This window comes from Clinocottus analis, unplaced genomic scaffold, assembly GCF_023055335.1.
Source record: "Clinocottus analis isolate CAN_PGR_092001 unplaced genomic scaffold, fCliAna1.0.p SCAF_14, whole genome shotgun sequence".
NCBI classification, from domain to species: Eukaryota; Metazoa; Chordata; class Actinopteri; order Perciformes; family Cottidae; genus Clinocottus; species Clinocottus analis.
The window spans coordinates 8,549,708-8,566,304 of record NW_027175865.1 but is presented as its reverse complement, the minus strand read 5'-3'; the positions used below and the strand labels follow the sequence as shown (position 1 = coordinate 8,566,304).

General features: G+C 40.2%; 2 protein-coding genes across 5 annotated transcripts; both read right to left on the bottom strand.

Moving 5' to 3' along the window:
- Window positions 1-477: 477 nt before the first annotated feature.
- Window positions 478-8,828, bottom strand: mapk15 (mitogen-activated protein kinase 15). 3 transcript variants are annotated; one of them, XM_068576366.1, is made up of 15 exons: window positions 8,718-8,828; window positions 8,270-8,457; window positions 6,794-6,892; window positions 6,499-6,528; window positions 5,577-5,667; window positions 5,211-5,341; window positions 4,411-4,574; window positions 4,077-4,216; window positions 3,913-3,970; window positions 3,273-3,410; window positions 2,925-3,030; window positions 2,482-2,791; window positions 1,869-1,999; window positions 1,551-1,706; window positions 478-1,359 (listed from the first exon to the last, which is right to left on the bottom strand). In XM_068576366.1, exons 2-15 carry the CDS (start codon window positions 8,351-8,353, stop codon window positions 1,165-1,167), a joined length of 1,833 nt encoding a protein of 610 aa, XP_068432467.1. In that variant the 5' UTR covers window positions 8,354-8,457; window positions 8,718-8,828; the 3' UTR covers window positions 478-1,164. The 3 variants fall into 3 exon arrangements, with proteins under 3 accessions (XP_068432467.1, XP_068432466.1, XP_068432468.1); XM_068576365.1 differs by having other exon boundaries at window positions 8,270-8,820; XM_068576367.1 differs by having other exon boundaries at window positions 2,599-2,791; window positions 8,270-8,820.
- A 3,586-nt stretch (window positions 8,829-12,414) lies between these two features.
- Window positions 12,415-16,595, bottom strand: vps28 (VPS28 subunit of ESCRT-I). 2 transcript variants are annotated; one of them, XM_068575540.1, is made up of 10 exons: window positions 16,460-16,595; window positions 15,470-15,533; window positions 15,318-15,346; window positions 15,112-15,149; window positions 14,917-15,006; window positions 14,707-14,812; window positions 14,502-14,603; window positions 14,266-14,319; window positions 14,096-14,187; window positions 12,415-13,347 (listed from the first exon to the last, which is right to left on the bottom strand). In XM_068575540.1, exons 2-10 carry the CDS (start codon window positions 15,507-15,509, stop codon window positions 13,227-13,229), a joined length of 672 nt encoding a protein of 223 aa, XP_068431641.1. In that variant the 5' UTR covers window positions 15,510-15,533; window positions 16,460-16,595; the 3' UTR covers window positions 12,415-13,226. The 2 variants fall into 2 exon arrangements, with proteins under 2 accessions (XP_068431641.1, XP_068431642.1); XM_068575541.1 differs by lacking the exon at window positions 16,460-16,595 and adding an exon at window positions 16,175-16,314.
- Between the last annotated feature and the right edge of the window lie 2 nt (window positions 16,596-16,597).

Here is a 16,597-nt window from a genome sequence, read left to right as displayed (position 1 = left end):
AATGCAGTACCTTTACTTGACAAAGTATTTCTACAGTGTTACAATACTACTTTTACTTAAAGAGTACTTCTTCTACACTGATTACTTTACACTACGCCATATATCAGTTTCCTGCAGACCTTTGAATCTGACCACGTCAAGACAATTCTGACTTTGTACTCTACTTTATCTGTAGTTACAACACTTTTCAGATTTTATTTTTAGATATATAAAAACACATGATACGCTTATAAAGACAATCATTGTTTTAAGACTAAACCAGTGGTTTCCAGGCTTTTTGGATTGTGATCTCTTATAAAAAAAAACAGTGGTATGTGAGGCCCTGGACATGTCTTTGATGTGTTGTAGCAGTCCCACCAAAGAGAGACGTTCCTCTTGACTTCTAATTACCATCAATTTTGGATGATATAAATACAAGTTTGAGACCCAAAAAGGTAAAGAGTATACAATATTTCCAGTAAAAACCAAGGATCTGAGTACTTCCACCTCTGTTTATTATGAAACTTGCTGGTGGTTTATTGCCACAATCATTCATGTCGGATAAACATCATAAACTGGGTTTAGGAAACACTTGTTTTTTCTTTCTGTACACATTAGGAACACGTGGCTGATTGCTGCTGCATTCACATGAAAAACAATGAATTGTTGCACAATCCATTCAAACAACTATTTGCATATTTTATGATGATTGTGTCCATCAAAAACTAACTGGCTTAATGTGCCTAAAATATTTAGCCTATAGCTCTCTAGCTACATAGATTAACATGAAAAATCATGTCTGGTTTGACCTTGCAGTGGGCCCCGGGAATTTGTGAGCCTCTCTTGACGCCCTGCCAGTGATAATTAGGTAAAACACAAACGTTTTTAAGAATATTCAGCATGTGAATGTTTAATTTCAGCTGATATTGTGCTGAAAGTTGTGAACTACCACAAACTGACACACCTCAAATGGGCCTTGAGGGCCCCTGAAGGTCTAGGGTTTCGGTGTTGTTGGTAATCAAGCGTTTTGAGAATTGCTGTTAGTTAATCTGCAACAGGTGTAACAATCTTTAGAGTTAAATTTGACATTATTTGTCATTTGTCAGCTTGCCTTGTGTCTATTATACTTGTGCAAGGCAAATCTTGTGTGTGTTCGTTCGGCCCCCTTGGTGGACATTACAGCCGTTACTGGTTGTAAGGACGGCTTCGAAGCAGATTGTCTAGATCCGTCTTGTTGATGGTACCATAGGCCTGGGAATAGCTGCCAAGTTTGGCTCGGGGGTCGCCTGCAGCTGACACATTACTGTTATTCTGAAAGAATTTCTTGCTGAAACGTGTCGGTGGCTGAGCCTCTCGAACCTGAGAGTTGGAGCGCTGGTTCTGCATGGGAAGAAAACCAAAATCAGACTGGCCTCAACAGCCTTTCCATCTCAGCAAAGCCACACAGCTGTAAAATGTATACATTTAATACATATAAATGCAATCTAAAATGTCTCAAGCATGTTATCAGCCTGAAATTGCATACTGGTATAGAGTTATATTCTACATGTCCTGAGATGTTGCGTACTAACCAAGCGTGCAGATGTAATGCATAGACCAGAGGACAGGGATGTCTCATCCCTGCGAAGCAGCAGGCTGTTGTGGGTTTGGTTTTGGGTCAAGGAGAAGGAGCGGTTATGAATGGCCACAGGGGCTGAGCGACCACGCTGGAGAATCTGGTCCATGGACTGGTGAAGATAGGAACGAGAAAAAGAGCAACTTACAGATCGAGCCACAGTAACATAATGAGTGAGTGAGAATACAAGGAGGAAAACATATACAAAACAAGATTACATCATAGCAGGAGAAAACGAAACTGAACAGAAATTGGACTGAAGTCTGTTGCTTACTACACTAGTGTTGGCGCCCTCTGTTGGTGATGTTGCTACATCTCCATTACTCAGCTGTGCCATGAGTTTCCTGCTGGCCGCAGCAGAAGGGTAGTTATGTGGAGAACCAGCTGGACTCTGAACAAAACCATCTAAATGGAGAAAAGAGTTTTAGTTTTCTACCTGAGAGAGTGTGGATATATACTGTGCTTGAGAGATGCATGTAAAATACATGTAGCTTTATTGTTTAGTTTAAGGGCTGAGACAATACCCAAGTTTATAATATCAAGGAGTATAACAATATACTAGTATTGACAATAAACACAATGTTTTAAAAAAAATAATCAGTGCCTCTCAAATTATTTTATAATTACAGAATTACTCTTTCCAACTCCTCACAAACCTATTTTGAATAATTCATTGACCCCCCAAAAAGTAGATAAAAACACAATAAACAAACCTGAAGATCGCATTATATTTTTTCCACTTTAAATGTTCTATAGGCTTAGATATTGTGATAATATACAGAACATTTAGGCTTCTTTTTATTCTCTGTGTTAAGAACATGTTTTAATCAGTACCAAAAAGTATTGAATTTTGATACCCAGCCCAGAGTAAAATGTAACTGACTCACTTGGAGCATGTGTGATGGGGTTGTATGTGAGTTTTCCTAAGCAAGGGCTAGATAATGGACTCATCGTTTCTACTGCAAGAGGAGGTGACACATTCACATGCCCAGGTTTAGGGACGCCTGCATTTGAAGGCTCGTGGTTTGTTTCTTCCTGCTGCGTTTTCCCCTCATGGTCTTCATCCTCATCTGCTGCCACTGCGCCCTTCTCTATTTTATCCTTCACTTTGGGATTCTCAGTACTACTAACACAGCCGCCATCTTTTGGCTGGATCAGCCTAAGCCCTCCCTGATTAGTTCTCCTCTCCAGTATCATCTGCAGGTAAAGAGGACAATTGGGTTTAACCCATGTGTTCAGGTCAAAAACATTATTTCTGGAATACTCTGCTATGTAATATGGTAACGATTAAATTCAATGTTGCCAAGATTCAGGATTCTTTATTTTTTACCTCATAAAGTTGATTGCGGTACTGAACCACAGACAATTGTACGTCATCATCCACCGTTAGCACGACATCATAGTTAAGAGCTGGCTCCTTGGCTGGATCATGAAACCTCCAGAGACATAAAACACAATTCTGGCTAAATCATAGCAATTATGAAGTGCTATAATTTGTAAAATATTGATGACTATAAACTCAATCTATGCAGCAAAACATACAGAGGACATTTGTTTTACTGTTCACCTGAGCACACTAAAGAGAACAGGATAAAAGACATCACTACAATTATGTTACTGTTAGGGAAACAAGTCACTAATCAAGTCATTAATTTGAATTATTGATTAAAAAAAATACCTGGCTACATATGGGTGTTGGAGGGCTTGCTCAGCAGTCAGCCGCTTGTCTGGGTTGAAAACTAGCAAACCTCTCAACAGGTCCAGCGCATCAGGAGGCGCGGAAGCCTGGAGAAGACCCTCCAAAGACACCTGTGGTCTGGTAAAGGAAGGAAGGGAGATGTTTAAAAGGGTACTTCAGAGATTTAGCTTTCCTCTGCTATAACAGAATTACATTATAGAGTTTAAAGAAAACTTGGTCTTTTAAAGCTGTCATTACAGTTCATTATTTTTCCTTTGTCACTGCATCTCCACAATAATTACTGCTCCTGCTCTCTGATCTTGTACTGTACTCTTAATCAGGCTTACCTCCACTTGCTGGCTCTGATAACAGTCTTCCCAGAGGAGGATATTTGTTATTATCACTTACAAAACTAGCTCAATTTCAGGACTGACAAGGTCAGAAAGAGACCAAACATCACCAACAACTGTGTAAACTCTGTATTTACAACGAAAGTTATCCATGTGAGCTAACCACGTGAAATTTAACAGATGCATTGTTAGTTATTTATATTTACAAGTAGGCTACACATACAGAAATAACCTCTTTCATTGTTAACATGTGCCATGTACTGTAGGAGTTTTACAACATAACAACTTACTTCATTAACATTCTCTGAATGACAGAGGATCCATATTCAGACTTGATTGCAAGAATATCTGAAAATTATATCACATTTAATTTATTAAAGAGATTAATGCAGGCCATTACTACAAGTAAAGTGTGAGGGCGTTAGATACATTTAATCTGGAGTTCTTTAATCACCTTCTGGGCTGGGGTGTGGTATGGCCATCATGATCTTCTCTATTTGATTAATGGTGGATGTCCCGGGGAACAGGGCTTTTCCCAGCAGCATCTCTGCCAAGATACAGCCGAGGCTCCACATGTCCACACCTTTAGTGTACCTTTGGACAAGATGTACTCCTCTTACAGTTTGGAACACTCACAACTTACTTTCCACAGAAGTATTCTGTCCCATTAATGAAAGTGTTTTAATGGCACCTTCTTCATCATTGTTAAATCAACTGCTGTGAAGAAAAAGCGCCAAGAGAAGACATAGTACAGATACTGAATGCTAGATGCACATCCCAATTGATACCTCGTGGATCCCAGCAGGATCTCAGGAGCTCGGTACCACCGCGTCGCCACATACTCCGTCAGTGCAGGATTCCCACTGTCTTCTTGGACCTGATTGAGGGATCTGGCCAAGCCAAAATCACACAGCTTGACTACACAGTCAGTGTCCAGCAGTACATTCGATGGCTGTGGGAAACACAGACAGGATAAACACTCTTCATAGGGAAAATAATGGTTTGGTTTTCACTTATCTACAGAAATCAAGCACCTCGACCAAGGTATAAAAACAGAAATCTCACAAATAGTGAAACGAGGAGGGAATGGGAGAAGAGGGGGGATAAAATTCTAGTTTCTAGGATCAGAGGCCGTTTTGTGTAGCCAAGTGTTAGTCAATGCAATTGCATGAAATAATATTTTGTACAAAGTTGCTTAGATTTACATGTGAACTGATACAATTAACAATTTTCCAGGTTTAGAGCAGGATCAGATTTCAGACTGAAAAGCTTTAGGTTTTGGACTGTTGGTCAACCAAAGACAAGCAATTTCAAGAGCTCAACTTGAGTTTTAGGAAGTTGTGACTTACACTACTTTTCACTATTTTCAAACATCTAAAACAAAACAATGACTTAATTAATTAAGAAAGTAAGGAGCAACCAACCCAAGATAAATGACAAAAAAATATAAAAGGACATCATTAACAGTACAATTATGGCATTTAAGTTGGATTTCTTTAAATCAAAAATAAATACTTAATTTGTTTACTGTGATATGTTTTTTAAGTTTCCAAGTGGGCTAATATTTTGTACTATCCAATTGGCATACCTTCTGGTCCCTGTGGATAACATTTCCTGAATGCAGGTATTTGATGGCTTTGAGGAGCTGATACATCACATAACGTTTGTGGATGTCCTTCAGCAGGGTGCCTTTCTTTATCACTGCATGCAGATCAGTATCTGGTACAAAGTAGAACATTTGTATTTTGAAAACATGACTGCTGCAGTAACATCTACCAATGATTCATAAATGGTCATCAGTTATTTGGGATTTTGGCGTAAAGCCAAATTCTCCATAATTAAAACAGTGACAGTCTGTGATTGAGGCCAATATATGGACTCAGCAGTAAAGACAGTGCAGCCAGCAGTCTTTTTTTAAGCTGTGTTTGAGGAACAAACACCTCCAAACTCTTACCCATATATTCAAAGATGAGGTAAATGTCTTTATCATTTTGAGCTCTGATGACATTTAGAAGTTTAACAATGTTGAGATGATCTCCAAACTCCTGAAAACAGAATATTACAATTTTTAGTAAGAAAAACCACATACATAGAAAAAGCTCTGGCTACTGTTGTTTGACCCATAATAACTGGCAGATTAAACAGTAGGGAATGTTTTAACGAAGGTTAGATAATGGTCACTGTAAACCCCATTACAAGAATGGAATTTCCCTGGAAGAAGACAATAACTGATATGGGGAAGAGGCATAGTTTAAGGTCACAAAAAAGTAGGTCAGCAGATTGTTGCATTGTCAAACTTCAGCATAATAATCATTAAGTTTGTTACTTTCCATTTTTCAACACACTGTACCAGCAGTGTCGTTGCTCAATGGTTTTCACACTGGTAAGTAAATGGACAGCTGCAAAATTGGTTGAGAAACCTTTCCAGCATGTGAATAAAGCAATGAATGGTGACGAAATGGAAAAATAAACAGTGTGTGCCAGAGTAGGAGGGGCATGTCCAACTACTGTATCAGTGGAGCAGACCTTTAACTAATGCAGCTATTGACCTGTAATAATGTTTATAAAAAAGGAGTATGAAAGGAATTTCCATTTTGTTGTTGTGGCATGTTTTTGCAGAATTAGTGATGGAGCTCATTAACCAACTCAGAAATAAGGAGGAGTAACATCAGAAACAACAATCACTGTTTATCATGAAGTATCCCCAAGATTTGGTACTTTATGAAAGAGACTAGACTAAGACAGGTATTATGGAAATAACATGAAGCAACACGGGGCTAAGATTATCACCTAAACAGTCTTTGGGATTTAAATGTAAGAGAATGATAGTATGACAGTCAGTTAATGTTTGCTTGATAGACGACTGTTCTTGTTACCTGGAGGAACATGATTTCCCTGAATGTCCGCTGAAAAAACAAAGAGAATTACAAATAAGATATTAAAACTGCAAGCGACACAAAGCCATAATCTAGGCACACACAAGCCTCTTGGTCTATTTAATCATTAGCCAAACTTGTTTTTCTATTGAAACAGGCAGTGAGACAATTTGGGAAAAACTTCGAGACAATTATCAGAAAAAGGAAAAAATAAACTAATTTGCGACACAAGATGATTTGAATAAAGTCAACCAGATACAATAATTACTTAATTAGATTGTCATCAAGCACACACCTGGGCATCTGTCCTGTTCCTGAAGGCATCAAAGATCTTTTTCACAGCCACAATCTCGCCCGTCTGTCTGTCAACTGCTTTCCATACGATGCCATAAGCCTGAGAAAGACAACATACTGGTAACACATCAGGTCACCTCATCTCCATGCAATACATGGCTAATATTCTGTGACATATTCATATAATTGTAGCTGCATGGTGTCAACCATGGGCACAAACATGTAGAACACTAAATTGGGGAAACACTAGTGTCAGGGCTGTAGTAGGAATTTAAAAACACTAAGGTAATAAGTCAATGCAGCTGCTCCATCTTCAGATAAAGATCTGAAATTTAGCAACATTTAGCAGTATTCTTTTTTTTAAATTTTATCTAATTCAGCCGTTATATCTTTTTCTGAATCATTTTAACTGGTTGTATGCCAAAGAGGTTGTCACAGTTTAATTTCTTCTTGGCATAAGAAACGATCAAGATATTATGCAAAACTTTTAATCCTCAAAAAACTCAAACTGCACTTCTGACTACCTTATTCCTTTTGGAAAAGGTTAAGACAAGACTTCTGGTAGCTAGCCCCAAAGTGTGAGGGAGTCAGGGTGCTGATGAAGGCAGTGAAGTCAAGCATAACATAGGCAGCTGTGAGGCATGGCATCAAAAGGACAGTGGAGGCTGTGGATCAGATTCACACAGCTCTGGTGTGAATCTGATGGCTTTTGTATCCATCAAAACCCAACTCCAAAAGGAGAGATTAATTCAGAATAATGTAATTTCTGCTGTAAAAGCACATTATGACCCTTTACAGTAAATTAGCACAGAGCTGCTCATTATGCTTTGAGTCCCTTAAACGTCACTGCATAGGACTGCTCAGTCTACTGTAAACAGCTTGAACGGATGTATAACATGAGTCACAGGCCCTCAGGTATGTCTAGTTAGCCAATACGACGTGTTTACGTGGCAGTTACCACCTGGCCATCGCAAAACAGAGCAGCAATTTGTGAGTCTCGGTGGACAGTCCATGGAAAGAAACCTTGCTGTGTTTAGTTCTGTGGCAACTGTACAGTGCAGAAAAACAAAAGGGGTTTAGACTGGAACAAGTGTCCTCACACATCAGCTGATCTGCAAAGCAAGAGTTTCTCGAGCCAAAGTAAATAAAGCTTTGCTTACAACACTGGCATTTAGGACCTTAAGTCTGGATAAGTTTCAGGAATGTATCTTAAGGCTAAAGTACCCCCCTGTACTTTAACCTCTAAGATGTGGCCAACATTATTGTACAGATTTAGAGCACAGAGTGATGTAAAGAAGGGTGTTTGTCAAACAGCATTGAAACTGTTTAGTGACTCACAAAACGTGTGCAAATGGGAATTTGTGCCAAGCGGCAGTAAGGAACTTTGTTATTATTGTGATTATATTGTAGTGCCTGTGATAAATAAGCTTGCATTTCCATGAAATACTGTAAATTAGGGAACAAAAAGGTCACTCACCCCCTTTCCGAGTCTCTTCTCGATTTCATACTTCAGAGAAATGTGGTCCTCCACCTCAGAAACGTTTGTTGATTTTTTGCTCATGTTTTTTGTCTCTCTTTTTTTTTAATTAGTAGCCTACGCTCCTCTGATCAGAAATCATCACCATGTCCTTTGGATATTTCTAAAAGATCAGTGGGCTTGAGTTTCTGGAAAACACGAAAACTGTTGGTAGAAATGACTGAATTGTTGAGCTACGTCCGTCAGAAAAGTAGTTTCAAATTACAGGAAAAAAATGCACGGAAGCAAAAAACGAGTCTTTCTGTAGTTTTGAGTCTCATCTGGCAACACGCACGCGACCTAGCGTAGCGACGCGGAAGCGATAGCCTCATGTCCACTCCATGTCCGTCGAGAAGCAGTTGGTTCGTTTTAAATCTATTTAGTGACTGGAAAAATACACTCTGTTCACCTGCACTGTGCAGACCCAGTGGTTGTTTGTCAAGCTGATACTCCCACAGACACACGCACACACTTGCTCACACTGCTGACTGCAAACAGTTCAGCTGGAGTCTTGTCTTTATTTGTCGTCCTGGTAACAAATAGGCTGCTGCCCGATCCTTAAAGGAGCCGCAGCACAAACGCTTCCTGCTTCAGCTGCATTGGGACACATGTATTGATGGGCTTGACGGTGCTGTTCAAGACCTCTTCTGTATTGTACGCAGAATTATTTTATGGCCTCCTTTAAAATGTTTTAAATTATATGTAGTTAATTTTTGCCGTTTGATGGATGTTTAATTAGTTTGAGTACTGTAGCATACAGGGACCAGTCCTCACAAGCCAATAGAAACATAAAAGGCGAAGTCAACTCTTTCAGTGATCAACACTGGCTAACCCATCCATCCATCCATCCATTTTCAGCCGCTTATCCGGGGTCGGATCGCGGTGGCAGCAGGCCCAGCAGGCTGACCCAGACTTCCCCCTCAACATTTTCCAGCTCATTCTGGGGGACCCCGAGGCCAGCCGGGAGATATAATCCCTCCAGCGTGTCCTGGGTCTTCCACGGGGCCTCCTGCCAGTTGGACGTGCCTGGAAAACCTTTAACGGGACCCCCATTAGAGAGGCTAACCCACTAATATGAAATGTAACTTTAGACAGGAAACAGCCCGCCTGACCATTTTAGGTAGCAACGTGCCAGTTTCTGGGCAGATGGCCTATTCACTGGCCTATCACAAACGCTATCCATGGCAAAGATGTGTGAAATTATTTGGTAAACCATACCTTTGAGTGCAGCATAGTCATTAACTTGGACAAACAGCATTGCATTTGCTTGATTTAACGTGTTGGTTACCGGTTCCTCAACTAGGGTGGAGCAGAAGAGATTTTAGGTGAAAACGAAAGCAAAACTTTTACCCAACAGGTGGAGGCCTTTTGATAAGATTTATCTCAATGGCCTTCAAAAAACAGCTTGACCTTTGGCAATCTTTGTCATATATCCGTTCTATACAATAGGCTAAATAGATCTGCAGAAGTAGATTAAGTTAAATGCAACTAACACAACATATCTGGTGTTACACTGGATTTTCATGAGCAACAATACATTGTTATTCCACTTATCTCTAACCTGATAGAAAAAACAATAATACAAAAAGGGAGGATGCCCATTTTTACTGACTCAATACACTGATCAACAGTAGAATTATTATTTCATAAATAAGGAAATAAAAGAACCCCTAAATATTTGAGCAGTGTAAGGCCGCATGTTCCTTCAGAATTTGTTAAAAATGTATTCAGTGACTAAAATTAGATAACTCTTTTAGTCTCAGGCTTGAAAAGGTGGATGTATTTTCATGACATTTCAGCAATGTATTGGAGGCTGAACAATGGGGAGTAAATGACAGTATATTAAAAATGAAGGACACCTGTGTATCACAATGAACCCAGCCCCATTACCACCACCTGTTTTAAATCAATTCTTTAGGAACAGAGACTGTGATTTGCTGTTCAAACAACTTAAAATAGTAGCACCAATGGTTTTCTACCACCGCGGAAGGACAGGGGGGGCAGTGCAAATCAGCTAGTGGCCGTTTCGGTTGCATTTGATCTTACCTCTTACTGGCGCCATGGGACTTTTAGTACGGTAGGCCTTTAAAGTGACGCTTTGTATGATTAACAATTTTCATTTAGAGAGATGAAAAATGCAAAGATTGTTTGGCTTTTTTTTTAGTGTGGTGCTGATATGGCTGCTGTTTATTGGAGAACTTCAGGCACACTATAAATGTAAGACAATACAGGCTACAATTGCACATTTAGTGCAAATTGAACAACTTGCAATAAGTTCAATCATTGATCTAGTGGTTGGAAAAACTTTTTTTTCCAAAAGATTGATTTTAATTTTTTTATCCACAGCTTCCAATCCTGGCTTTGAGCCTGACACTAGGGACATGCGCTATAAGCCCCACGGTGCCATCAAACAACCCACAGCACAGGACCCCGGCTACCAGCCCAAGCCTCGACCAGCACCCCAGCAACCTCTCTACCAGCAAAAGCCCAAACCTCTGTCCGTCCCTCAGCAGCCTCGCTACCAACTCAAACCTCAGTCTGTCCCTCAGCAGCCTCGCTACCAACTCAAACCTCAGTCTGTCCCTCAGCAGCCTCGCTACCAGCCCAAACCTCAGTCTGTCCCTCAGCAGCCACGCTACCAGCCCAAACCTCAGTCTGTCCCTCAGCAGCCACGCTACCAGCCCAAACCTCAGTCTGTCCCTCAGCAGCCACGCTACCAGCCCAAACCTCAGTCTGTCCCTCAGCAGCCTCGCTACCAGCCCAAACCTCAGTCTGTCCCTCAGCAGCCTCGCTACCAGCCCAAACCTCAGTCTGTCCCTCAGCAGCCACGCTACCAACCCAAACCTCAGTCTGTCCCTCAGCAGCCACGCTACCAACCCAAACCTCAGTCTGTCCCTCAGCAGCCTCGCTACCAACCCAAACCTCAGTCTGTCCCTCAGCAGCCACGCTACCAGCCCAAACCTCAGTCTGTCCCTCAGCAGCCACGCTACCAGCCCAAACCTCAGTCTGTCCCTCAGCAGCCACGCTACCAGCCCAAACCTCAGTCTGTCCCTCAGCAGCCTCGCTACCAGCCCAAACCTCAGTCTGTCCCTCAGCAGCCACGCTACCAGCCCAAACCTCAGTCTGTCCCTCAGCAGCCTCGCTACCAGCCCAAACCTCAGTCTGTCCCTCAGCAGCCTCGCTACCAGCCCAAACCTCAGTCTGTCCCTCAGCAGCCACGCTACCAGCCCAAACCTCAGTCTGTCCCTCAGCAGCCTCGCTACCAGCCCAAACCTCAGTCTGTCCCTCAGCAGCCTCGCTACCAACCCAAACCTCAGTCTGTCCCTCAGCAGCCTCGCTACCAACCCAAACCTCAGTCTGTACCCCAGCAGGTTCGTCGCCAGCCTCAAGCCCAGGTTCCCAACTACCAGCCAAGTGGCTCGCGTCTTCCTGCCAAGACTTAGGTTACACCTAGTACAGGCTAGGTTTCAATGTCAGTGACATGTCCTGTTTTGCTAATATCTAAATCACTTCTTAACTTGCGGTGTTGTGATTTTCACTTTTTTTTTTTTTTTAGAATGGATCGGACCAATTTCAACTATAGCAGTAAAGAGAGCTAATGTAATGGATAACCTTATTTGTTCTGCCCTGATGTATGCATACTGCCACTTGAGGTGTAACTACAGACTTTTTTTTAAATTTCAGATATATTGGCTTTCAACAAATGGACTTTGACATGATGCATGTATCCACTCTTCAGAAAAATAAAATGCACTACATTGGTTTGGTAATCAACTTTGTTTACATAAAGTCTCTCCAAGGTCTTGGAAGGCTTCTGGCCAAATATGAGTGGGTGCTTATGCTTGTGGGTCTGGCTTACAAGACAATCCAGCCAGACTTGCCACTATTCCTCTTGAGAGTGGCGCTCTTGTGTGTGTGTGTGTATAACGGCAACAATAAGAAAGTGAAAACCTTGACTTGCAGTCCTACAAGGCTGCTATCGATGCGGCTTTGCAAGTGTTGTAAGGATATAAGGAAACTTGTAATCTCATGACCTCAATTATGCACGCAGCATTGTCTTGCTATTAAACACAGGGCTATCAAAACCATATTGAAGGAATAATCACAAAAAAACACATTTGCTATACTCCTGCAAAACAAAGTTGGAGGTAGATTATTCTTTATTTCTAAAAAGTTACATCATTTAAAAATCAACTATTTACAAGGAAATTTGACCCTAGCCAAAGGTGTGAACCTTGCAGTTACCCACTTTGTGTGACCCAAGCCTCAAAGGAAAAATGGATTAGGTATGTAACTAAAAAGGCCTAGAAAATGTACACTACTCCTTCCACCAAAGTTTAAATAATTTATGCAGTTTAATCTTAAAAGTTCAAATTTGAGTTGCATTTTTCCATTTGCCTAACTATCAGCATTTACTATTGCAGGCTATTGATAAAGTGATAGAATAACTAAATCATTAAGGTCACCAAAAAGCTGTTGCAATCATATGCAGACTTTGCCCAATGTAATTGTATCACGCCTCTTTGTGCACTGCAAAACCGAAGTATAAAATTACTTTTTGATTACAGTACAAAGTTATGAGTAAATTGTCAAGGGCAGAATAAACAGCAAATGTTATAAGATTTATCACACAAATTGAAATAGAAAAGAGGCCAATGGCGTGTCTCACATCACAGGGTGACCCTGATGGGCACGACTGCAGGTGGCATGATGGACCAGAAACAGTGGAGTATGCAACGCGGGGAAGTTTAAATAGTTAACATGAATAAAGGACATGTCATTCAGATGACAGGAAAGAATTGGATCAATATGAGAACCTGTACAGATATAAAGCCACCCCCAGCCAATAACCAGAAGGAGAAAGTAGAGCGTTTTGTTTTCAACTTAATAGATATTAGTCAGAATTTTAGACTTTGCTTCAGGAGGAGTGGAGGAAGCGGTTGAAGGCATTGTAGGCCGACTCAAGATCAAACAGCATCTGGCGCACCTGGTTATCATCCAACTCGTCTGAGGCCGACATGCTGCTGAGGGTGGTCAACCTGGTGAGGAAAAATATAAATCGAGATAAATAAGAGTTGTGGCAGATTGGAGGATTTATTGCAGACTGACATATTTATCACTACGGAAGATCAGTGTAGAAACTTAATGAAGTCAAATAGTGTTTTGATTTTCACAATACAAAATATTCTAAGGACTTGTAATACTATGGAGCAAAAAAAAAAACAGGTTGCCATAGTAAATTTATAGTTACTGTTGAAATTCGCAGGTATTAATTAGGTATTAGTTAATCTATAATCATAATCCATATATATTAGTGTCAACTTGTAATAAATTTGTTGCTTCTCAATTGCAAAGATGCTTTAATATAAATAGTACATGCTGCTGCATGACCCAGTCATAAGAGGATAAGATAATTTCACACATTTCTAGAAATGGCAACAGACTGCCAAGAATCCTCTCGGAAAAAACCAATATATTTAACCATGACTACCTCTCAATAAAGAAAAAAGGTAGCACGATGGTTTAAGTTTGAGCATGGACACATACAGATGTGAACTTCTAAACCCAACTTTTTCCATACTTTTATACCACAGCATTTACTCATAATAAATAGTCAACAGCTAAAGTGCACTCATCTAACAAGTACATGCAAGTTACTGTGAATCCTAGTTTAGATTGAACCATAAATCTATTGTTTTTGCTGTTTTGTTTGTTAGTCAGCAGCATAAGTAGCCCTTTGCATCTTGCTCGGCTGAACAATACACTGAGTGGCTTAGTGTAACCAACCAGAGGCTGACTTTGTCCTTAGCCTCCGAGTCTGGAGGCATGTTGCTCATTCTGTTCATGGTTTCCATCAATTCCCTCAGGTCCGGCTGGATCTAGATCAACAAAAAAGAATCAGTTAAGCAGTTGTTTTAAGTCTGTCTATTGTTTAAGTTGTACCCTTTTTAATTTACCTCATCCATGGCCCTGATCTCCAGTCTCAGCTTGTCCATCACTGTGATAAAGAGCTGAAAGAAAAAGGGATGAACAATGAGGCAGTACTCACACATACTTTACAACATCCTTTATCACCAACAAGAAATATATAAGAATATTTGTTTTTTACTGTAGGCAACAAAAAAGGGCACACAGTCTTTGCCATATTCAAACTGTCTGACCGCTACTTTTGTTAGTTTGAAAGAGTACGTACAGAAACTATATCTGCAATGCAGCGGTTGAGGTTCCCCTTGTCATCCTTGATGGTGATTGGCCGATCCTCCTTAATCCTTTCCATGGCTAGTGGGCAGTCGAGCTAGGAAACAAAATGACAAGAGTAGCATCCTTCCTAAGAAAAAGTAACTGTTTGAACACTTTTACGGCTTATTTGTAAAAATGTTAACAAACAAAGAACTCACTCTGTATTTCCTGCAGAAATCGTCGATAGAGCCCACGTCGGAGCCCTGAACCTGTTTGAAAGCAGCCTTATACTGAACCAACAGCCTGGAACAGGAAGCAGTGTACCTGAAACCGACAACTCCAGCGCATTAATTAAAAACATAGAATTAACGTCACAGGAGGAATTTTTGTTTGTCTTTTAAACAAAATCAAACTCAAGTATAACTCACTCATTCGGTGTGACGCAGTCTTTGATGTAAGCCTTCTCCAGGGCTTGAAGGGTCTTGACAACAGCAAACAACTCTGCCATGTTGTCATACCTTCAGAAAAAGGTTTAATAATGAGATGTTACAACACAAACCACATATGTATTCCTGGGTTCCTCTATGTTCATATCAGGCAGATCATGTATATCACACACTTACTTCTCTCGTTCTCTTGCATTCTTGTATAATTTCACCTCCTGAAAATACATGAATTGTGTTTTAGGGCTTTACAATGGCTAACAAGTGGAATTCTACCTATTTCTGAAATAACCAGATAATTGTAATTGCACTACTGATTGTGTTCCTTTCATTACAAATCCTGTTTGCTAAGCCTTAATTTGAGGATTAAAAATGTTTTCATTTACCTCATATAACTCAGGCTTATTGGCCGGAACTGTGGGAAAAAAAATAATTACATTCTTTGAGTGACATTAACTAGAATTTACTGTTGAAGGGAGAATAATTGAACATTTTGAATACCTAATTTGTATAAATTAGATTTATTCAAAAGGCTTACCTCCTCCCACACCTCCTGAAACTGGTATCCCATGGAACATGACGCTGATATATCCAACCTGGATCTGAAAAAGATTTAAGTTACAAAGTCTAATTACAGACTGATAGTTGGGACCAAGCCAAAGATGGTGTCGAAGATGCTGTTCTTTTTGGTATTATGGATGTGTGTTGATAGACCAGATCCTCATGTGAGGTGTAAGCACAGCATAAATAAAAAAAATAACACTTTTATGAAATAAAACATCAACCTGTAGGAAAGAATAGCATCAGCGCAATTTTACATAGCATGTGTCAAATATATAATAAGTGTGGCTATAGTTTAGGCCATATGAGATGCATCAATAATAAGGTGGCTTGTCACCTTGGCTGAAGATGTAGCTTTTAATTTGATCCTGTATCGTCATTACAACAAGAATGGTTGTTGTATCTTTAACTTGTTAAGTGCGGCAAGGGACTCTGCCCTGTCGTATAAGATCACATCCGAGTCAATTGTAACTTAATACACGCACACAAAAACATCTTATAAACGCAACAGTAATCAAACGAAATAACAGGGGAAGAATGTGAGACATCTGTTAAGGGAAATGGCTGTTTTTAGGCCTTTGCGTTAAAAAATACAATATGAAATGCAACGCGTTTTTAAATCACCTACTCCTAAAACCCAGCGGCTACCATGCAGAAGAAGTTAAAATATCAAAAACCTTACTACGGAATCGAAGACGTTTTCTGATTCACGGAGAAGTGAAGAAACACCTTCAGCTGGAGAATACCTTCAATTTCTTGTTTTGCCGAACTAGCTAGCCCAAAGTTAGCTGTCGATGCTAGCTCTGAAGCACTTCCTTCACGAGTTGTAATAACTGGAGCTTACACGGAGCTGTTTGTGAACAATAACGGTTGTAATAGTGACCCGTATTGTGCTAACAGATAGAACACACGCAGAATGTTTTAATATCAGTGTTTAATAAACGAAATTAAAAGACAGTCTACTTACCCTTCGGCAAACCGCTGTGACGTCGATGTAAACACACCCTTCTGTGAGGACCCGTACACGTCAAAACATTAGGTGTCCATTCTGCCTCACTAAAAACGGACATATTTTGCGATTATTACTTGCATCTAAACATAATTA